General features: G+C 41.5%; 1 protein-coding gene across 3 annotated transcripts in view; it reads right to left on the bottom strand.

Moving 5' to 3' along the window:
* Window positions 1-24,620, bottom strand: part of ARK2N (arkadia (RNF111) N-terminal like PKA signaling regulator 2N) — a 63,083-nt gene that overhangs the window by 24,823 nt on the left and 13,640 nt on the right. For 2 of the 3 annotated variants that reach the window (XM_066615789.1, XM_066615790.1), the window contains exons 2-3: window positions 16,633-16,728; window positions 8,495-9,309 (exon numbers count right to left, since the gene is read on the bottom strand). In XM_066615789.1, coding sequence (XP_066471886.1) covers window positions 8,495-9,218 — 724 coding nt within the window. In that variant the 5' untranslated portion in view covers window positions 9,219-9,309; window positions 16,633-16,728. The remainder of the gene's footprint in view (window positions 1-8,494; window positions 9,310-16,632; window positions 16,729-24,620) is intronic. The other variant, XM_066615791.1, reaches the window with a different exon arrangement.

The following is a 24,620-nucleotide window of genomic DNA, read 5'->3' as shown; positions in this document are numbered from 1 at the left end:
TCAGAGTTATGAAGGCATAAATTTGGGGACTCAAGGGAGTTTCAAAAGCAGCTAGACCTGCAGTGTGATGGACTACTATTTGGGGGGGAGGGGGGAGGTCAAATGCTCATGTGCAAAACCTTGCTGGCTAAAGGAGCAATCTGGACAGGGGCAAATATATCAGTTATTTAAAGATGTCAGGCCAAAACTCAAACCCTGCAAGGTGATTTTTAAGACCAGAATAGTTTAACGGTTGCATGGAAATACAATTTGATCACATATAGAACACACACATTAATAGCACTATTCTGTTTCTGAGGATAGGTGGCATAAATTCACGAAGAAACCATGCCTGTACAATCTTCCTTAGCCTCTTTTATTCACTCTCTATTCTTTAAAAGTCAGTGCAACTCTGAATTGGCAGACCCAATGCTTCTATCAACCTCTCAAATTCCAGTGGTCCTTGAGACAAAGAAGTTTACCAAATATATGCATACTGATGCTCCCTCTAAGGATGGCGAACACAAAAGTACTTGTGAGAAAAATGAACTGCTAAAAGGGGATATAAATGTCAATTTATCAAACATATCTAGTTCACAACATCAGCCTAGTGTGATTGGAGAAGAAAAATACGGCAAGCAATATGTAATCCTATTTAAGCTGCTCAATTTAGATAGTAGCATTTGATTATGAAAATATTCATAGGACATATATTCATTGGGTACATAAGAATTCTTTCAATTCCAAATTTTATTTCCACATATAAACACTTTTGGCATGCAAAAGGAGCACACAAGGAATACATCAATTGCTCCCACAATAAGTCACACAACAGATGATTTCTAAGTTGTCGCTTGCCAAGCTTTGGTGATGGAAAGTTGGGAGGAGAAGCCTTTTAATGTCAGCCCAAGTACATCTCTGTTTTCTTTTGGGAAAAAAAGCCCCAACTGCGGCAGCTAAAGCCTAATCAAAGAACAAAAACCAAAAAACCATATAGAGTACGATCCAGTATGATCCATATCAACAACAAAGGTCTAAAAACCTTGTTAAGTCTGTGATTGATTCAAATTGGGTTCTGTGATATTCCCATTTTCAGGAAAGATTGTTGAGAAATTGTTATTCAAAGTTGCTGGAAACTCTAAGGCCATATCAGCATTTTGATAGCTTATGTAAGAGTTAAATGATTGCGGTGGATGTACTTGGCTATCAGGTACCTGCATAAAAACCCCTGCCTGAGCAGTTGGGGAGTTTCTTTGGCCAGCTAGTGGTACTTTAGGTTCCCTGGACTCCAGCTGCTGCTTGCTTTCTTCATCTGTGTCAAGACGGGTCAGTTTTTCTATCCACATGCGAAACTTCTCCTCTGTCTGCCTCTGCATCTCAGCAAAGCAGTTCATGGCCTCTTCCAGGACACTGCCTATGCAGTTCCTTTCCCAAACGGTGCCCCTGTCAAGCAATCCTGGAATTTCCCTGGTCGCTCCTTCAGATCCCCCAGCACGACCGAAGCCAGCTTTAAAGACATTGAGGCCATTGCATAAGACATCATTAAGGAAAAGATAATCATATCCATACATTAAGGCATGCGATACACATGGCTCTACTAGTCAGATAGTTACAATGTCAGAGATAACGCCTGTCCAATTAACGAAGTCACCTCACTCCAACATACTTACTAGAATTTTCTGGCTTTCAAAGTAACTTAAGAAAGTGACATTAATCTTATAGGCACCTTTCATGTTTTCATTGCTGAATGAAACTCAAAGCAGCATAAAAATGTGCAACAATCAAAATCTTATTTTAAAATAAGAGAAACAGCAAGATCTGATTTTTATGTACATTTTACTTAAGAATGTTGAAGAGTAAGAACACAAGAACTGCCTTACTGGAACACAGATCAACACTCCATTTCCAACTGGGTCCTGCCAGATGTCTCTGGGAGCAAGGCATGATGTCATGTGTCTATATTTGAGATATGCTGCCTCTGAAAATGGATTCCTGCTCATTTTACCTAGCTTCCAGGCCTGTGAAACATTGCCAGTGATTTGATTCCATGAGTACAAATTACTTAAAACAATTCTAACTACTCTGAAAAGAAGAAATCACACATCTATTTATGCTAAGTAAAACTTGACTTTTGATTATACTTCTGCAAGGGTTGCCCCTGCAGGCAATCAGAGCTGTGATGCTAAGCAACAATTACAGAATACCAAACGGGTATAAAAACCCTCTTTATTTTGCACTCGGAACTCATGCAAATTTGTAGAAACTTAATTTTCATTCTGTATTCCAATGGTAATATTGCATCTACACAAAATTCAAAATATTTTGACATGTGAGATGACACAGAGCACAGAAGGCGGATGTGGGCCTGGGAAGGGAGTTCTTGAGAGGTAATGATGATGTGCCATGGAAAGAAACATGGAACACTATCTGCATATTCTCCAGACGGAGAGAGAAATCACCAATTATTGCGACAATATGAGAATATGCTACTACAATGGCATATCACTTACTAAGGAATTCTGGTGTTTATATCAACGTTTGAGCTCCTTTTCTGGAACAATAATAAAAATATGAACTGATGGCCAACAGTCCACTTCCATGAGAATTCTGAGTGGGGCTACAACTGTGGCCTCAAGTGATGAATGCCTTGGGATTTTCATTACAGCAGGCATTATTATGGGCCACTGAGAAAGCAGTGATGAAAGTCCAGGTTCTCAGTGAGGTGCTAGAATGAGCTTAAAAATTAGAGGACTACATGAAGAATTCACTCATGTTCTCCCCCCCCCCCCCACAAAATCTCTGTCACTGTCATTTTATAACAGCAACACTTGCTCTTGAAGAGAAAAGTTTACTTCAGACTTCTTTTCAAGGCAGATTTCTGCAACGAGAGCTGTTTTCTCTCCACATCCCCACCAGCGCAAAGTACGAATAAGTCTTTTTCCAGGATTTCAACGAAAAGGTTTTCTCATATTAACAAGGAGCATCTCTTCTGGGATGGAATACCAAGGAACTGAACTACTTTACCAAGGACCATCCTATCACAACTCCACGCGTGAAAAGGAAAATTGAGGAGAATTTCAGTGCTTTGTAAAATCATGTAAGCAAGGAGAAACAGTCTCCTGTCCCTTTTCATCATACACTCACAAGACAGGGAAAACAACATGAACCAATAAAGTTCATGAACATGAACCCAACAAGAGCCCAAAGTCCAAGGACTCCAGATACCAACAAGGATTAAATTTAACAAAACTTGTTTATACTCCTCTGAAATCTAAGGATGCTCAAGTCTCCTTTTAGTTTCCTGGTACTATACTATCCACCATATTGCTATTAGTGCCATAGCAGAGTAGATAAGCCCAAAACAGGAGAGAGGTAGTTGCCCAAACCAACATGTAAGTTTTCAAGTACGTGATTGCTGCTCATCCCTTAAGCCATCACATGATATACAGGGACAGGCAACAAGATTCTGCACAATCTGAACATTAACCGGTAAACTGCCCACCTGTTTGCAAAAAGCCTCTGAGTGTGGGGGGGGGGGGGGAGGAAGAAGAGTGAAAAGGTCAAACAACTCAACAAGTGGAGATTTCTGAAACTGACTACGGGCATATGAACTGATCAGGACAAAGTGACCTGTGCTCCTTGAGACCCTAATGAAGAGAGAAAAATGTCAATGAGTCAGAAATTTCTACAAGTTGCAGAAGCTTAAATCTTACCCTTAAACCAGGGCTTTTCAGACTGGGGCATTGCAACGCCCCACCTGTGGGCCCTGGCCTCTGCCCTCTTAAGGGGCGGGGGTAGCCAGGAGGCAAGGAGGAGGCAGTGGCCTAGGATCGTGCCGCTCAGGGAGCTGCAGGGGCTTGGGTGCACTTACCAGAGTCTCCTGCAGCCTCCCGGGGGTGCGGGGAGCCCTGTGCGACCTTCTCCAGGACTCCCCGCAGCTTCAAAAGTGAAAGTGGAGCAATCCACTTTCAGAAGTGAAAGTGGAGCAAAACCGGAAGTGGAGTGCAATAATTCCACTTTCACTTTTGAAGCTGCGTGGAGCCCTGCTGAAGGTCACGCAGGGCTTCCCACACCTGCGGGAGCCTGCAGAAGGCTCTGGTAAGTGCACCCAAGCCCCTGCAGCCCCATGAGGAGTGCAATCCTGGGGGTCACGCTGCTGCCTTCCCCCTGCCCCTGCTGCCTCTCCCCCCCCCCCGCCCCTGCAAGGACTTAGAGCAGTTTTCAAACTCCTGGAGAGTTTGAAAACCGCTGCCTTAAACCAAAGAAGCAAGCTTGCTTCTTCAGCAGAGGAGGCTTCAAAGAACGCCAGGACACTGAATGAAACCAAATGAAAGAATCAGCTGAGTGGGATGCAATTGAAGAGGGGTCTGATATGATGTCTATAAGGTTTAAAAAAAACAACTAGTGGGCCACAAAAAGCAAGCAAACCAGAATACAGGCCTTCATTATGACTAGGTTTAAAGTGCCCCTTGGTTCAGGACAGCCTTCAACTGTCATTAGTTCCCACAGTGATTCTATTGGGATGTTACAGAAATGGCTGAACACCAATGCTACAGTCAACATTGCACAGCACACCCATTTTGAGCTCAAAACGAAAGGGCTTACTTCTGTACACTACAGGCTAAAACTATCACCCCTGAATTCCTCTGCTTAGATACAACTACTGTGTGTTCTACTCCAATCCTGCTGTCTGGACCCTTATTAAAATACGGTTCAGATTAAAGTGGCATAAAAATATTTGACTTTTAATTAACATTTGAATTGGTTAAAAAGCTAACACTTAATTACAATGAGGAACTAAGACACTAGCTTAGAGTAAGATAAATTCTGCACTTTTCTACTCACAAACAACACTGTTTGGTAAAGAAACCAAGTTCCCACACTCAAAAAACAGCAATGTCTTGGACTCTTAATTCTTCTAGTCTAGCTTTTAAAGGCACAGAATAAATCAGTATCACATACCGTATATTCTCTTTTCTATTTAACATACACATGCACACACACAGTTAGAGAATAGGATAAAGTACTTGTGAATGGTCCTACCAGCTGATTTTCAAAACAGCATTTCTAACTAAAACAAGAAAATCTGATGTGCTTGCCATAGGAAGACAGGCATACAATCCATGTTTGTCCATTAAAGTGACACAGTGTTCATCAACTTCAAAACAATAGTACAGGGGTTCAAACTCATTTCATACAGAGGGCTGAAACTAGCATTCAGGGCTCCTGCTGAGGGCCGGAAGTGACGTCATTAGGCAGAAAGTGACATCATTAAGCAGCTAATGGCCAGAAGCCAGACCTTGTTCTCATATAGAAACTCATTAACTGTAAATGACAGAAGAGAAAATACGCAAGTCTTGATAATATTTAAAGACTTGGGAAAGCCCAATTTTCAATTTGGCTGCCTCAGCAGCTGAGAGCCTGAGGGCCGGATAGAAAGCTTCTGGGGGCCATATTCAGCCCCCAGGCCTTATGTTTGACATCCCTGCATAGTATTACTGAATTTCAGCCATCCCTTTTGCATTTCTGGTCAACATGATTCTATCACATTTGAAATACAGTGAACCTTCGATTTAACAGATCTCTGTTTAACAGACCTTGGTAACAATGAAGTTCTGCTTTATAAAAACTAGCCATACATTTTGCATATGTGCATTGATGTAAATATATTAGGATTGAACTGACTTTTGGCATTAGCAGACACTCCTTCTCTAGCAGTCCATTAGAGCGAGGGCTCACTGTACAATTTTACTGAACACTGAACAACAAATTTTGCTGATAACTACATAAACCCTGAAATCTAACTTCTAACAGGAAGTAGAAAGCTACCAACTAAAAACAACTTATCTTCCTTCAAACTAATTAATATTGCTGTAAATATTTTAATTCTGGCCAGGACTCTCAACTTCCTCTTCTTTACAAAGGTTTTCTGGAAGTTTTTAGAAGGTAGAAAGGAATCAATTTATGTGCAAGTTTGCACACTGAAAAAGAAGTCAGAGCTCTAGTCTTCAAAAACCAGTGAGTTCTTTACGTCTTCTGCATGAAAGTAATCTTGAGAACACTAAACGCATGCAGCCTGTATTTAGGAAATATCCTGTATCCTACAGATAACAGCTTTAAAATGGAGAAAAGCAGGGAAGGATTAGGGTGCTGCTCATTTCATTCTTCCAACTTCTCTTTCAGTTGAGAGACTCACAAAGAGGAGACAACTGCAAAGATGAAGTGGCAGGTTTCTGTGCTCTAATGTGAACATGTGTCTGCTTATAAGCACTCACCTGAATTTGCAACCTCCATCTCCAGTTATAACATTTGATCCCTTTAGGGCAAAATCCACAATGCCACTTTGTTTAACAGCAACACTTTTAAAAGAACCACAATTCCATTAGAAGTTTTCATACCTGCATAATATGCAAGGCAACGGGAGCCTGTCACAGACTGTAAAAGAAGGGGGGAATCCATACTTCTCTGCACAAAATCATTTTGTTTCATACTAAACATAAGTCAACTAAGATACCAATTGCAAAAGGCAAGAGAACACCAGAGTGAAGCTCTGTAACGGGGGCCATATCACACCGTTGCTTCAAAGTGACTGCAATGATGTGAACTTAGTGCTTCTCTATATCTGCAGCACAAAGGTAAGTAAACTGAAGAGCTCTCCTACATTAAAAAAAAAATGTGACCAAGATGGTACTGACTGTTATGAACAGGACTGCAGCCTTAAAAGGTAGCTCACAAATCACATCAGACTGATGAACTTTTGCCTCTTGCATTTCCATCGCTCTCAAAGTTCTTGGGTTGCATATAGTGGTTTCCAGTGCCTTATACTTGGTCATATATTTTTCTACAATCCTGCCCATAGGACAACCAAACAAAGGGGCAAGGTACTGTGCTCCACAATCTGAAGAACACTGTGCTGAAATTATATTAGAGCTAAACCAAACTAGAAGAAGGTCCATATTGTGCATCTGCTCCTGGGCAATTTCACAATGCAAGGGGTGTGCTAACCTACTCTTTTCATGTACAAAACTAGCATGTCAAGAAAAAGAATAGCCTAGAAACCTCTCCTCAATACGCTAGTTTTATACATACAATCAGTGTTGGATGACGTCACTTGCCATCTGAAATGGTCCATCTCAGAGAAAGATGTATCTGTGATAATTCTGCCTGCCTGTTCTAATCTTGCTCTCTTTCAACTCAAAGCCTAGAAATAAACAATTGCTCTTAAGCTAGTATCATTTAGCTAAACAAATTTGAAGACCAGAGGAAATGAATCTAGCCAATAGACACCAATGCTGCAATCCTTCAGGCACTCTTACTTGAGCAACCTCCATTCAGTTAAGTTGGTTTGTGCAGAATGCTATTGAAATCTGGACAGAGGCTGGGTAGCTACAGTGCCTGAGGGACAGCACCCATATACAACTATCATCCTAAAGTGCTATGCAAAGGCAGAACCCATTGGACTATACATTAGCATTGGAAGGAAATACACCTGAAGGGTCACAAGCTGTGAACTCAGCATAGTAATTTTCCTTTTACGTCTTCCCACAGAGTACAGAAATAGCTCTACTCAGTAGACAGATTTTAGTTACAAAAATTATTTCTTCTCATGCAAAGAAACAATTAAGTTCACCCATAAAAGATTGGCAAACCAAAAGATGTTTAAATAGTACTTTATTTTAAGATTGCTATAAAATGCAGTTATTCTGAGAACCATACGCCAAGTTGAGTAGATGATACATATTCCTGATCATGCTGTTTGAGCTAAGGAATAATGCAGGCCTTAAATTGGAACCTTTCCAAAATGAACCTTCTGAGAATGACCAAAATATTTGGCCTCTTAGTCCTTCTGGATGCACCAGAAGAAAAAAAAACAACAGTAATTGTGCAATCCACACTACAAAAGAAATAACTCACTTGCGTCTGAAACTGAGGAGCGGGATGGGATTTAGTTATTTGCAACCAACGTGCAAAATATTCCTCATATAGGCTCTGGGGTAACCAGTCTGCCAAACTGCAGCTCACAGCAAGGCTGAACCAGCTTCTCATGCATTGAAACACAGCTGGAAAGCGCAGAATTTAAGTGCAGCAGTGAAGAGAAAGAAGGGCCTTGCAGTCAAGGGCAGAATAATACCTCATGCCGTTTCAGATGCGGAGGGAGCAACAGTTGCATCCTTTTAAAAGGTTTACTCACTTATAATAAAATAGCTGCAAATGAGGCTGCTTTAACTAGTACTACCTAAACCACACTGAAGTTAACACAGAGGAGGAGCAGGGGCTGGACTTGACTCACCATCACCAGTTTAATTTGCTGATGTGCAAATAAGCGAAGTGAGAATCCCCAGAACCAGATTAAAACTGCCGCGTTTTCTGCAGCCTACAAATTTACCCAGAGCTGCAGCTCTCCTAGATCTATTATTTATCTTTCTTTCTCAAGTGCCGCTCCTCTAAATTTAGCATGACAGCTGAGAAATGACGGCAGGAGCTTTACCAGTTCAGTTTAAAAAACATCCTCTACCTGGTATCTCTGCAGTGATTGTCTTGCTGCTCCCTGAAACTTCTTCATCATCATCTGATGAACTCGTGCTTGAGTCACAGGTCAGGTCACTATCACTGGTACTGCTGTCCTGCAGCAGGTTGTATTTCTTGCGAGCTGCCGCCTCCCGTTTTTGCCTCAATAACCGAATTCTCTCTTTGTGCTTCTGGCTCCGATGACCTTTAACCTTTGCAACACGGCCGTTCTGCTTATCGCTAGACTGCCGATTTTTCTTTGCAGCCATGGTTGAGGTTTCACTTTCCGACCTGGACCGCCTAGACTTCCTCCCAATGGTAGACCCCGATACTGCAGAAGGGTCACCCTCTACAGTTGCTTCAGCTTGGCTGGGCTCATTCTCTTCTGCGGAGGACAGGGTGTCTGAATCAGCCAAGTGCCCACTGGAAGAAGGGGAGAGCATGCAATGGTTGGAAGAGTCACTCTCATAAACATGGCCAGCTGTTGGCTTGTCACTCTCTGTCGACGCCAGCTGAGATTCTGATGAGTCCCGCCTCAGTTCCATCAGCAAGCATGGCATTGAGGCAAGCACTGTGGAATCCTCTACCACAACAGCACTTTCCTTCTGGGCATGCATTTCTAGTTCTATCGTTCCCTCCTCACCCAGGGCAGCCTCCTGTTTTTCTGAGAGTTTTGGTGGGACCTCTGGGTCAATGAGTTCTTCTACTTTGTCTACCGCCTCCATCTTCATTTCAGAGTTTCAAATCTCTCCTGGTCTCAAAGCATGGAGCAGAGTCTAGTGGATAGCACAACCTAGCCTAGGGCTTCAGCAGGAAAGCAACCTACAGGAGAAGAGACAGCAAATGAAAAGGTCAGCAGTGAAAAATTCAAATCGTGCCACCACTCAATCAGGAAACTGAAGTAATCTGGTTAAGAAACAGAACCAGGTTATCTTTTTAATATAATCAAACACACATCAGTCCTAATTTCAGATTTTTTTTCTCTTCTCCCAGATAAAACATGCTCTAACAGGCTACACTGCGCTAAAACAAATCTTCCCATGGTGAATTATGTTAGAGAAATTTTGCTTCATGCACAAGGTCTAATGATAAGTATACCTAGAGACAGAAAAGAAGTTCAGATCTCTTTGCTAGTGAATTTGGGGTGGACTGGTGTCAGGAAGCAATGCTAGAGGGGATAAACCCTCTCCAAATGCAGGAGGCAAAACAGTGGGTAGCAATGGCCACCCCTTCACCAATTTACAGACCAATACACATGCCCCTCCAACTGATACTGAAATCTAATAGGTGATCCATATTCCTAACCAGCATCACGAGTAATGAGCAAAGCACCTCTTCCTTCATAACTTACAAACCACTGCACCATGTAATCAGAAAGGCAAAAACTTAAGAAGAGCCCTGCTGGATCAGGCCAAAGCCCCATCTAGTTCAGCTTCCTGTATATCACAGTGGCCCACCAGATGCCTCAGGGAGCACACAAGACAACAAGATACCTGCATCCTGTTGCCACTCCCTTGCATCTGGCATTCAGATACAGCCTACTTCTAGAACCAGGGCTGTGATGGAATTTTCCTCCATAAAAACTGTCCAATCCCCTTCTAAAGGCAGCTAAGGCCAGACACCACTACCACATCCTGTGGCAATGAATTTCACAGTGTCTTATTGTCTTGTGTGCTCCTTGAAGCATTAGGTGGGCCACTGTGAGATGCAGGAAGCTGGACTAGATGGGCCTTTGGCCTGATCCAGTGGGGCTCTTCTTATGCTCCCCAATTCCTCTACGAGACAGGGAATCAAGCTTCTTGGGTAACATGAAAGTTAATCTCACTCATCTCTTTATTGACAAAACCCTGAACTGCAGCAGTGGTGGAAATGAACGGGTACTTGCATCAAGGACAACAGCAGAACTGGATCGCTCAAAACTCTATGTTGAGGTTACTGCGCACCATTATTTGGTATGCTATCCTATACAAATCCAAATTATGGTTATTGATATGGAAGATTTGAGTGGTGGTTGTCAACATCCCCAGAGTACAACTTGGGGATGAGTTGTAATCTGAGTTAATTTCTCAGTTCATTTGGTGCTTAGGTGAAGATGATCTTGCAAACTGAAACCACAGCAGGACTTGCTTAATTTTCATATTCTGTTTTGAGGATATAGCAGCTTTGCAGGCATGCACACATGCCTCACTGTACACATAATACATTTTATCTGCCCTCTTTTTTAGCTGATCTGTTCCAAGATCAGTTATAAAGTATACTTCAAGTGTTAAGCTCTATACAGAATAGTACAATTTCTACTATAAGTAGCTCTTGCCTCCTGTTCAGTAGAGAATTAACCATACCAACATTAGCTTGAGTATCACAGTAGACATTAAAAATTGATCTGGAGGCTCAGCATCATAAGAACAGCCCCACTGGATCAGGCCATAGGCCCATCTAGTCCAGGTTCCTGTATCTCACAGCGGCCCACCAAATGCCCCAGGGAGCATACCAGATAACAAGAGACCTCATCCTGGTGCCCTCCCCTGCATCCTAGTTTATGCTGTCCACATAAGATTTCTCCACACTGAGGTTCTAAAAGTTGCTCTTTAAAACATTCAGGTCTGCTTCTTACCTTACTTTTAAATACTACATTCATAAAAACATAATGCTGTAAGGCAATACAGGCATCTTTGTCAGAGAAAAGCAGCACAAAAGATGAATCATCAGTTATTTGGCTATCTACAGGTCTCCTTTCAAACACATGCATTGCTTTCCGAACATTACACTTTTATAAATGACATGTGGTTTGGTAGATAGAGCATTAGGTATGGGAAACCAATGCAGAGGTTAACCTTGCTATCTGGGTCAGAATTTAAATCACTGATGTGAGAAGATAAGCAAGAAAAACTAAAAGGCACTTTGAATGCTGAAAATGTCCACAGAAATTATCTTAAAATACAGACATAGAACTTCCAAGTTTCCAGCAATCTATTTTAAGTGTATCAAGTGAAGCAGTTCTTTGGGTTTTGAATGCTATGAGCCTCTTACAAGTAATACAGTGCACAACTACACTTTACAGAACTGCTTGCAGTTATACTTTATTCAGACAAAGCCTAAATCAGGTGTGCCCAAACCTCAGCCCTGGGGCCACTTGCGGCCCTCAAGGACTCCCAATTATGCCCAATGGGAGCCCCCAGTCTCCAACGAGCTTAGGCCCTCCGGAGACTTGCTGGCCCGAAGCAACTGCTCTCAGTGTGACGGCCAACTGTTCAGGCTCTCGTGTGAGCTGTGGGATGAGGGCTCCCTCCACTGCTTGCTGTTTCATGTCTGTGATGCAGCAGTGACAGAAAAGGAAAGGCCAGCCTTGCTTTGTGCAAGGCCTCTTATAGGCCATGAGCTATTGCGAGCCCGTCATACATTCATATAAATTCCATCTCTCATACATTCATTCATTCATGTAAATTTATTCAAATTTAAAATGTAAATTAACTCTTTAATTACAATACCACCAACACAGCGTCAGAGAGATGATGTGGCTCTCCTGCCAAAAAGTTTGGACACCCCTGGCCTAAATGAAGAGGAAGTAAAAGATCATCAAATCATGAGAATGTGTTCAAGGCCTCTTAAACCCATTGTCAGACTGGATGTTCAGTAAAGAAGGATGTTCTGGAAAGACATAAGGATGAGTGCAGGACCTTTTAGAAAGACTCAATTAGAATAGCCTCTGCTAGATACAAGATAGATTTTGCTTTGCACTGAGTATCACAGGAACAAAGAAACAAAAAAACAACCTTAGTAGGGATAGCTACTTATGGCAACTCAGGTAAGCTCTTGGTAAAAACAAGGAAGTACACTATCCAGCATCCGTTTACACAAAAATTGCCTTGATTTTAATAGGACTGTAACACACTGTGACAGACTGAGGTGCAAGGCTGAACCAATCTGATTCATTAGAGAAAGATATATTGAGAAACCACAACTATATGTTAATGGGGAATGTCAACTGTAAATTGATAGCACTATAGAAATCAAAATTATAGACATAAATCTAGTGATATGGAAAGGATCACTCCATCTCAAGTACAAGGAAATACACCAGTAGGATTTTTTTTTAAATGATAAAAATCTTCCAGTAAACATTACCATGACAAGTGTCAGTACCTGCAACACAAATGCCTGAAGAAGGGATTCACTTAGCCACAATAAAGTCTTGAAAAAGAGGTGTGAAGAATATGTCACTAGTACTTCTGCTTTATGACTAGTAGCAGGCCACCTGTTAATTATGTGGGAGTATTTGAGACTTAGTATTCACTCAGAAGGAAGCTCACCTCTCAGGGTGCATAGCCAACTCAGGGTGCATGCAACATTCAGTTCTTCCTTTAAGGGCTCTCTTACAAGTGCAAGTCTGCCCTGACCCAGTTAAGCTTGTGGGATCTTCTGGAGGAATAGTAGAAGACAGAAGTCTCCAAACTGGAAACCACTGTGTCCCCAAAAAGCCCTTGACGCTATGTTCCTTTCAAGCTGATCTGGGCACAGAGATGCAGAACAGTAAGCGCCGCTCAAGGGGGGGCTTTCTCCAAACCCTGGATTCAGCCCACGGGCCAGGATTTGGAAAGACCTGGTATAACATAATATGACTGTAAGCAAGAACACATTTATTTCTGTCCCCGTAAACCCTCAGTCAGTTTTTTTTGTTGTGGTTGTTTACATCAAGCTGTACATGGTAATTGGTAGAAAGAGTCACTTATTTGAAACTTGATTAGCATAACATCCAAGTTCCTCCTATTACTAAAACTTTTTTCTCTATCTTGAGCTGTGCAGGCTACTGAATTATTTAACATATGCTAAAGCACATATGAAGATGTAAATAGATAAAGCAATGTCACCTAGATACCATACACAGCAACAACATTCTAAAACATGGTATCACAAGGACAGGGGGTCTACACAAGCAATATATGGGCAAGATGAAATGTCAGTAATATTGCTAAAAAGGTGACTCAGTTTTAGCTTTAAAAGATTAGGGGCCCAAAGCTATCCACTTTATTTATTAGAATAAATTTCTAATAGAACGATTTATTCTAGATAAGAGATTCTCAAACTCAACAGAGTGCCACAAAAGCATACAAAATTTATTGAAATGAATTCTGCAAACAGTGGAAGTGTGGTCATCCATCCAGTAGTTTGACTCCAGTTTTTTCTGACCAGAGGACATATCTGATTTTTTAAAAACTATTTGAAGTACCAATTGAATAGCCAATTTACTTCACTGAAACCAAAGAGTAAGAACTACTATGAGACCAAACACTTGTCAAGTGACAGAAATGACTTCAGTATTACACTAGTCACAACAGCAAGCTCACAGTATCTTCTCATTTGGAAGCCCCATGAACACAAACTTCCCCTCCCTTATGCTTGTAGCTGGAACAGCTACAAACTTCACCAAGTTAAGATAAAAAGAAATAAGATGTGCAAACACAAAATGTCACAACAGCTTAGAACAGCTTCTAAAGCTTTTTCATTTGTAAGGTCTCCCATTTTAAGCCATTTCTGCCCAATGTTGCATATTTGCAACAGGGATCCAATGCGTACACCTGTGGGGTGGGCAGAAATGGGTTAAATCAGGCAGGCCAAGATCACCAAAGGAAGAGCTAGTAGCACTATGTGTCTCAAACATTCAAGAATTCTGTACCTTGGAAACTCACATTAACCACTCATCTCAATTCTTCTCTAGTAAAGAATAGCAACTCACTACAACATGGTTGCTGCATGGAGGAATACAAGAATTGTAAAGCACTATCCATGCAAGAAGTGCTACATACATATAAGTTACACATATGTTTATTCTGCAACATTTTGGGCTTTGTAGTATGTTTGCCAGAGGGTGGTGGAAGACACTATGGAAAGGAAAACACAAGATGCAGAGGCAGCAGCAACTGCTTTGAAGACATAAATCATTTCTCTACCCATCAAGGTTTCCTAAGAAGTGTGTAAGGGAGGGTTTTGTTTGTGTGAGTTTTTGGCCTAGACAATCATTCCTGACCTCCGCCCATGAAGGCTTAGGTTTCTTATTCCAGTTTCTGTATTATTCATGAAATATATACAGCCACAGGACATTATTTCCTGATCAACAGTCATTGGATTACACATTTGTACTAAAGTCAACCTAGATACCTAGATTGTGGCCAAGAGGAGAAGCAGTGTTAAGACTAATGCACCCAGTTATACTACAGCAAAGTTTAGTGCAAACATATCAAAGAGACTCTCAGAGCTTCTGAGCAAACATACTGAGATCTGCACATGGCTCTGATAAACTCACATGCAGTATCACATCCATTAAAGGAGAGTCAGTGGTAGACTTAGAGGGGGGCAAGTGGGGCAAATGCTCAGAGCGCTGACCCTCTGGGGGCATCTCAGTCAGCCTCCCCCCGCCACCCGGTTTGTTTTTTTAGAGGGAAAGAAGCTGGCAGCTCCACCGGCTTCTCTCCCTTAAAAAAAAACCCCTCCTCCCGACGGGGGAGGGGCACTGAGAATCGCTGCTAGACAGGCAGTAAGGTGCTCTTTCTCTGACAGTGATTCAGCACCAGACTGGGCCATCCCCTCTCCCCTCCTCATTTATAGGAGGAGACAAGAGGCGCCCTAGAGCAGGGCTGTCAAACATAAGGCTGGGGGACGAATGTGGCCCACAGAAGCTTTTTATCTGGCCCTCAGGCTCTCAGCTGCTGAGCAGTGCTGCAGTGTTACTGCTGCAAAGGCAACCCACATGAAAACTGGGATCTATTATATCTTGAAATATGATCAATATTTGTGTATTTTCTCTTCTGTCCTTTGCAGCTAATGAGTTCTTAAGTGAGGAAAAGTGCTTATTTTTGGTTATGAACTGTTTAATGACATCACTTCCTGCATAATGACATCACTTCTGACCCTCAACAGGCACCATGAATGCTGTTCAGCCCTCGGTATGAAACACGTTTAACACCCCTGCCCTAGAGTGTCACCATGCTAGAAGTCACAACTCTGAGAACAGATCCCCCGCAATGTTCAAGCACCAGTATTGAAGAGTAGAGGTCTATCACTCAGGTCTCTGACCCTTGCCTCCATTGGTGATTTTTCACTAATAAAAATGCTTTTATTTAGGCATTTAATTAGTTTTTCTTCACTGCAGTTTATTTTTTTCTGTGCTCGCATTACTAGTCTCTTTTGTGGACTTTTAGATTGATTGGAATTTTATTTTTTTTTGCATTTATGTATTTTTTTTAAATACATGTAAGCTGGGTTGGGAGCCTCTCTGGAGATTAAAAGGCAGGATACAAAAACATAAAAAATAGATACGGCAGTTTTCCAAACTGAGCCAGAAAGGTGCAAGACATCCATTACACAGAGGTCCCCTAGCAAAGACAACTTTCCTATGAAGAATAATACTTCTCATTTAGCAGTAGGCATCACCTGGAAATTGTTGCTTATGGGGCATATTTCTATAGTTGATATGTGACTGTTTTAAGATCATGAAGAATTGCTAACGAGCTCAACTAAGGGCCCAATCCTATCCAATTTTCCAGTGCTGGTGCAGTTGTGCCAGTGGGGTGTGCGCTGTATCATATGGTGGAGGAGCAGTCACTGGGGCCTTCGTAAGGTATGGGAATATGTGTTCCCTTACCATAGGGCTACATTGTGGCTACGTAGGAGCTGGAAAGTTGGATAGGATTGGGCCCTAAATAATCAAACGGGAAGGCATAATGCCCAGGCAATTTAAATACCAAAAAGGTAAGAAAATGCAAGATAGTGCTTTCAGTGACTAGCAGATAAGTATTTTTCCATGATACCAGCCTCATGTGGTAAGTGACAATTATCTTTGACAATCACTTAGAATAGTGGTTCCCAAACATTTTAGCACTACGACCCACCTAAAAAAACATCACTTTCCCAACCACACAAGCCTCTGTGGCTGTAACAGCAACTGGGCAGCAGTGCTTCCCCCATGTAGCAGGCTGTTTAACACTTGATGCACATCACCAAATCTACCCTGTCAGTTTCACAAACCATTAAAAACTGAGTCATGACCCACTGTCCTACAGACCCATAGTTTGGGAACCCTAGACAGATTTCTCACATTCAGATCATTAAGAAAGCCCTTACATGAAGAGTATTAACCTATGAACTTACCCTTCAGCTACTGCTGTCACTGCTGTATCTGTTCGGTGGACAGAAGACTTGAGTGTCCAGGGCAGTCATTCTGGTTGTGTTCCACCACCACATTCACTACCAAAAAAAAAAACAAAAACACCACAACAAAAAGATGTGCATGTAAAAAAGCTGGGTGTTTTAAAAAAACAAACCAACAACAAGCAAAAGGAGACATCAGCTTCTCAGTTATTAACATGTCATATTGATATGGAGATTCTCAAAACTGTTTGAACAAAGGGAAAAGCACTAAAACAATTTTTTTAAGGTCTGGTCATGTTATTTAGTTCTTGGAAATGAAGGACAGTAAGAAATGCTTCACAAGCAACTCTCTATTTACTCAGTCAGCATAACAGCCACAGCTTGCAAGCAGCTCAGTCCTATATTTACTCAGAAGTCCCACAGAACTCAATGAATCTTACTGCTAGAAAAGCATTTAGCATTCCAACTTAAGGGCTGCTTCACAATTGCCTATTCCAGTTCCCCATCACATACACATAGTGAAATAGACAGGGTACATGAACATAGGAACATAAGAACAGCCCTACTGGATCAGGCCATTGGCCCATCCAGTCCAGCTTCCTGTATCTCACAGCGGCCCCACCAAATGCCCCAGGGAGCACACCAGATAACAAGAGACCTGCATCCTGGTGCCCTCCCTTGCATCTGGCATTCTGACATAGCCCATTTCTAAAATGAGGAGGTTGCACATACGCATCATGGCTTGTAAACTGTAATGGGTTTTTCCTCCAGAAACTTGTCTAATCCACTTTTAAAGGCGTCCAGGCCAGACACCATCACCACATCCTGCGGTAAGGAGTTCCACAGGCCAACCACACGCTGAGTAAAGAAATATTTTCTTTTGTCTATTCTAACTCTCCCAACACTCAATTTTAGTGGACGTCCCCTGGTTCTGGTGTAATGTGAGAGTGTAAAGAGCATCTCTCTATCCACTTTAACCTTCCCATGCATAATTTTGTATGTCTCAGTCATGTCCCCCCTCAGGTGTCTCTTTTCTAGGCTGAAGAGGCCCAAACGTCGTAGCCTTTCCTCATAGGGAATGTGCCCCAGCCCAATAATCTTCTTAGTTGCTCTCTTTTGCACCTTTTCCATTTCCACTATGACCTTTCTGAGATGTGGAGACCAGAACTGGTGTGGCTTTACCATCGATTTGAGATGACAGCATATCAATTTATTCCCATACACAATGGTTCAATACAACATTGTCATATTGAGAACTGTCATTCTGGTCTTCACTGTACTGAGGTCGCTGTTTTTGTTCTTTGAGGATTATGATCCCTTACTTTGGCCCCAATCAAAGGAAGATGGGTGTACATGTACAGAGGTGAGGGTGCAGCTTAATCTGGAAGGGTTTTCTAGGACATGCTCACTGCAACTGCTTCTAACACTAAAGCAGTACAACTGACATAATAACTACAAAACCAACATTTCATTCTGGGTTCTTGATAAAGCCAATTGCCTTAATTTCCAGTGTTGAAGTATATGCTTTGCACCAAGGAAGCTTCCATTAGGCCAGTGGTTCTCAAACTCTCTGGGAGAGTTTATCTGGGAGAGTATATCTGGGACAGTTTGAGAGCCACTAAATTGTTGCGTGGGCAGGAGGGGGGAGGCAGCAGGGGTGGGGGAAGGCAGCAGCATGATCCCCAGGATCGCGTCATTCAGGGGGGCTGTAGGGGCTTGGGTATATGTACCCAAGCCCCTGCAGCCTTCCAGGGGTGCGGGGAGTCCGGCAAAACCTGCAGCAGGGCTCCCCGCAGCAGTGAAAGTAGATGCGGAGCGATTGCGCCCTACCTCTGCTAAGCAGAAGTGGAGCGCAATCGCAACTTCATAGGAGGGCAGTTCTTTGTTTTAAATAATTTTTTTAACTTATACTTATTATAAACTTTTAATTTACTTACTTACTTAGAGTTGATTTTGGCATATGGGTGTTAAAAATTTTCCTGCTAGATATGTTACTTCTGGCCATGACATCACTTCTGGTGGTTCACGACAGACTGCCATTTTAAAAAGTGGATCCTGGTGCAAACCAATGCTCTGCCTAACCAATTTAGGAAAACAGAGGTGAGGATAAAGATTCCCCCCCCCCCCCACTCTTGAATGTATACAGGTTCTTATGGTTATATACTTTGTATTTATGGAATACCTCCTGCCAAATCTCAGTATTTGGCTTTTCATTTTAAGTTTTACATCTTAAACTAAAAAGCGTGTAGCCACTTCAGCCTATGGCAAAACATCAAAGAAACCACTGCCTCTTTTTTCTCCCTGCACTAATTCAAGAAGAATCAAGTGCCCTGCTGCTGTCCAACTGGCATTTCAAACCCTCTGCCTAACACCTTTGCACCTATGAGGTAGACTGCTGTAAAGGGAAACTACTGTGACACAACAGAGTTTAAAGTTTTCATGTTCTGCATAGTTGGTGGCAACTAGACAAGACTGAGCCACTCCTCAACTCCAAGTTTCGCATCATTATCTCTTGCAATCCAAAACGTAGTGACACCCTGAAAAAGTAGCACTCTAGGTAACCCATTATTATTATTATTAATTTATTAACAGTATTTATATACCGCTTTTCAACTAAAAGTTCACAAAAGCGGTTTAATAATAATAATAATAATAATAATAATAATAATAATAATAATAATAATAATAACAACAGTATTTATATACCGCTTTTCAACTAAAAGTTCACAGAGAAAAATCAAATAACTAAATGGCTCCCTGTCCCAAAAGGGCTCACAATCTAAAAAGATGCAAAGGAATACCAGCAGACAGCCACTAGAACAGACAGTGCTGGGGTGAGATGGGCCAGTTACTTCCATTACTTCCTGGCTTAACAAATACATATAGACCATGCCTCTAAAAAGCTTCTTACCAGGTAATCTAAGGCAAGCAAGATATATCCTGATGTGATAGACAATCAAGGTGACTGGATCTCAGGATCATGTGCATCTGACACCATCTACTTTAACTAACTTGTGACCTAGGCATACACAAGTTCTTTCGACAGTCTTTCCACGTCCCAAAAAATGGAATAAGGATGCTCAAGTCACAGGTTATTTCCTACATTTGTTGGCAGGTACATGCATGATCTTGACACCCTGAGCTGAGTCACACTGAAAGTAGTATTATGATGATACTGCAAGCAGAATATGAAACAGTCCCAAGAGCGATATCCAGATAACTTGGCGGTACATTCAACAGTACTGGTTCTCTTTCTTTCAGGCCAAAAATGTGTCTATTCTATTCAGCAGCACGGTGAAAGATTCACTTACAAGACGATACTTCTTAATATGCAGGGACTTATAAAATATCTATTCTTATCCACTTCCCCATATAGCCTCTGCCCTATTTGTCTTTTGATGCCATCAGGTAACATGTTGCTTGTCATCAAAAATCTAAACTTTAAAGGAATGGCTGTAGATCAATAGTAAAACACATGTTCTGGATGCAAAAGGTCCTACGTTCAGGGAGTCCCCATTATACACTTTTTCTGGCATTTACATTTTGAGGATCTGAACATTAAAATTCCTCACATTTACTTCCTTTGCCTTGTGCAGGTCCCTCCTTCTCCTTGGAGCTTTTAAGGGGACAGCCCTGGATTTTGCCCTCAGTGTGCCTACAGACTCTGTTCACCTCCAAGATTTTCAAGAGATAGCACTGGGTTTCTACTGGGTTTCTAAAAGAGGAGAGGCTATATTTTTAAAGTGATGAATCTTGCTACTTGAAGGGAATACTTATCAGCCATTGATGAAGTGATTGCCAGCCCAATCCTATTCCTGGGTGTAAGCCCCATTGACTGTAATGGGACTTACTTCTGAGTAGACATTCATAGGATTGAGCCGTGCATCTCCTAGGAGACAAATCAGCCTCCTAACCAAACCCTTATCAGCTCTGATATATTTTCATGGTCTATTTTTATTTTCCCCACCAGCTGCTGGAAAAATTTAATGTAATTTAATTAATAAAGGGTTCAATCCTATCCAAGGAGAATGGGAGAAATGACTAGTTGGATTGGGGTCCACAGGGTGTGTGTGTGTGTGTGTGTGTGTGTGTGTGTGTGTGTGTGTGTGTGTGTGTGTGTGTGTGTGTGTGTGGCAATGTTGGTCAGGCTGAGTGTTCACAAAGTTCATTTGATAAAACAATTCAATTGATATGCTTACAAAGTTAAAAAAAAAAAAAAAGAGTCCTCCTGGACCAGACAAAATCTACCTACTCCAGCATCCTGTCTCCAACAGTGATCAGCAGCTGATCATTTATAGAGCATGTATATTGCTGTGCATTAATAATATATTTTTAAGATCTGCATTTAATTAATGATATGGTTAATATAATTAATATTAATATAGTTAATGTTTCTGGCCACTTCCTGTTTAATGATGTCACTTCCAGCCCTCAGGAATATGATGGGGAGTCATGGCCAACAGCCACAGGGGTCAAGGGAGCCACGGGCTGGAAAAGTTTGAGTACCACTGTTCTAAGCAGACATGCATACAATTGGGCTCTTAGCTGCTCATCCCTCATAACTGCTATTTATAGCCCTTATTCCTTATAGGGGGAAATAAACATGGACTTGTAAAGGGGACGGCCTTTAAAAAAAACAAAACTGTATGTACCCAGCCAAATTTACTTGAACATAAAGCCACAATACAGAATCACACCAGTATGACTACCACTGAAGGATTATGCATCTAAAAGGAGAAATTTTACCTGTTTACTCCTAATCCTTATGTAATGCTACATTCTTGAGTGCTTTCTGCTTTCTCATGCAATTTTCTATTTAGATTTCTCAGTATCTTTTTTCCCTACTTACCATGAAGGGACACTTCTAATTCTGTTCTATCATGTCCTGTTCCTAAAATATTTTTAAAAAAAACTAAGGATGAGTCAAACATTCTCCAGTAACTTTTTCTTATTTAAAAAAGTACCTTTGGACATCTCCTTAAATCTCCAAAGGTTTGCCCTTTTCACAGGTTTGACTGGCTGTTGCTTCATTGTGTTTGTTTCAAAACTGCCAGAGACACCATCATGGAACTAAATTTGGTGATGGTACCCAAGGACAAATGGATGCAACTCAGAGTGAGTGCAAAATGTATGCAGGATGCTCTGCTCTCAGTCTGAATTAGCTTTGTGAGAGACCTCAGGGATGTCATCATATAGTGAAATCTGATTAGTTACCTGACACCAACATTCCTATTAGAATGCAAGAAGGAATGGAGGAGGAAAATGGTATCAAAACTGCAGCCACTGGAGCTATTTAGAAGCCTGCAATGAAACTCTTGCCTGTACAAGTACTAGGGAGAAAGGAGGCCGAGGTAATCTCAACACATGCCAGGGAACCACTTTTTCCCCTACAGTGCTAAACAAAACTGAACAAAACTAACCAAACTACACAAAACTATACAGACTGCACTTGCTCCCAGTGTGGAAGGGATTGTCAGTCCCGAATCGGCCTTTTCAGCCACACTAGACGCTGTTCCAGAACCACCATTCAGAGTGCGATACCATAGTCTTTCGAGACTGAAGGTTGCCAACTGCTAACCAAAGAGTTCCACCTCAGGCCAATTTTCACAGGATGATGGGGGGAAAGAAAAAATTGTGGAAAAACCCCATCCCCCCATTTTGACTCAGCCCTAAAAAGAAAAAATGTAAAATGAAAGTAAAAGATCTATGAAAACAAAAGAAAAGTGAGAAGCAATGCTTTTTGTAAATGATTAAACAGCTTGCCCTAAGAGGAGTGCAAGGTCTTTGCTTCATACCCACAACAGTCATTTTTACTGTGCTCTTGGTCTGACTTGGAGGGGAGTGCAAGCTCTTTCAAGACATGGCTTTTTTTCTGCTTGCCGAAGCACCAGGCACAGTCATCCTCACACTTTTAAAACCACACAGAGGGAAAAAAGTTATTTTATTCAAAGTGATGGAATTGCTTTTCTTTGTCTTTGAACCCGTAACTTTCCATACAGCTTACAACATTTCATAACATTAAGCCATCATCTTCTAAAGGCTCTGCTCATAGGCACAGAAATAGGGGAGGCAGAATGCTCTTACAGCAGCTGATGCTTCCATTCTACCCAAGGCTTGGGGAAATTACTTTGGCACTTCACCAGACAATTAATAAATTAGCCCCAGCAGCCAACCTGGAGGCTGCATGCTCTACTATGCTCCAACAAGGATGATGAGTGAAACAAGAGATGAAAGGGTGAAATCAGAGAACTGTTACAACCAGCTTTGCATAAACAAATGAGGGTTAAGAAAATAGAAGGTTTCTATTTAGTGCTCAGCAGACAGTATAGCCAGTACAAAGGGGAGGGGGAAGTATCTTTATGACTGTCTGTAGAACATCCTGTGCATTTCTGGAAGTCACACCACATCTAACAAAAGCATACAAAGTTAAAAACATTAAAATTTGAGTGCACAGTTTTAAAATCTCTTGGCATGACTTATTGCAAATATAATTTTAATTCAACAATACAGGTTGAGCCTCAATATTCGCGTGGGTTCCCTTCCAAGCACTCACATGGATGGCAAAAAACACAGGATGGCAAATCAATTTAAAAAACAAAGTTTCTTTGCTCCAGTGATTGAAAAACAGCCTTGCTGACCTTTGTGATGTAAGGTAACAGTCATTAAGCTTCACAGCAGTCCCTCCCTTCACCAATGCAGTGATCACCTTTCTTTCACTGCTCAGGGGGAAGGGAGGGGTCCACTGGAGAGAGAAGGATTGATGGATTGTCAGCCAGCTGCCCTCTCTCTCTCTCTCTCTCTCTCTCTCTCTCTCTCATTAAGGAGGCTATTGTTAAAGAACTGTTCAGTTTTTTAAACTGATTTTAAAGGGATGCATTTTCCCCCTTCACCAGGGGCACATTCCTTCTCATTTGCAGTGGTCATTTGTGTTGAGTCAAATCTGTGTATAAAAAATCCATGTATAACAATGCTGAACCTGTACAGATGAAGAAAAAAAGTCTAATATGTTGACATGCCATACACACAATTTGACAACTGAAAGTTAATCTGTTATCTCCATTGTCTCTGCAAAATAAAGCTACATAGGAAAATTAAGCATGCTTAGCTTTGTGTCTCCTTACAATATCTACTCTGATACCACCATAATCTATTGTTGGTTCAAATCCAATCTTAGCTCAATGAATATCAGTCTATCCTAGCTCCAACAGAAGCCAAATGAATCTTGCGCAAGGAGGGAGAACACCTGAACCAAAGGAGAAGGTGTCTGAAGAGTTGGATCAAACAGAAATGAAGTTTTAGACTTAACTGGGGAATTAACAAATCATCAGGCCTGGATGACATTTACCCAAGAAACTTAAGGAACTCAAATGTAAGTTGCTCATCATTAAACTAACTACGCAATACAATTAAAACTTGGCTGTTTGCCAGAAAACTGGCTAACTTCCAATTTAAAACCTGTTTTTAAAGAGGGGTCCGTTAAATTACAGACCTGCCAACCTAACTTCTGTTCCAGATAAATTGGAAGAAAGCATTATTACAGCTAGAATTAAAACAGAGCATAAGAAGCTTTGCTGAAGACAAGTCATCATGGCTTCTTCAAAGAGAAATCCCGCCTCACCAACTTTTAGAATTTACTGAGCATATGAATAAGCACATACACAGTAATAACTCAGTAGACATTATGTACAGCACTTGGATTTCAAAACAGTTCTTTTCGATAAAGTTCCCTACCAAAGGCTTCCTAGTAAACTTAGCAGTCATTGGAGAAGAGGGTAGGTTCCCTTACAGATCAGCACCTGGTTAAGAAGTGATTGACCAAAATGATTAGTGGGTTGGGGCACTCCCTAACAAGGAAAGACTACAGCATTTTGGGCTCTTAAGTCTAGACAGGGGCCTTCCAAACTCCGTCCAAGGACCAAATTCGGGTTTGGACTAATCCATCCGCCCTGTGAGCAGACCTTACTGTTCTGCCAAGTCACTGCATGACT

This window comes from Tiliqua scincoides, chromosome 2 (assembly GCF_035046505.1).
Source record: "Tiliqua scincoides isolate rTilSci1 chromosome 2, rTilSci1.hap2, whole genome shotgun sequence".
In the NCBI taxonomy this organism is placed as follows: Eukaryota; Metazoa; Chordata; class Lepidosauria; order Squamata; family Scincidae; genus Tiliqua; species Tiliqua scincoides.
Note: the sequence above shows the minus strand (reverse complement) of the source record. Positions and strands in the feature narration are given on the sequence as shown.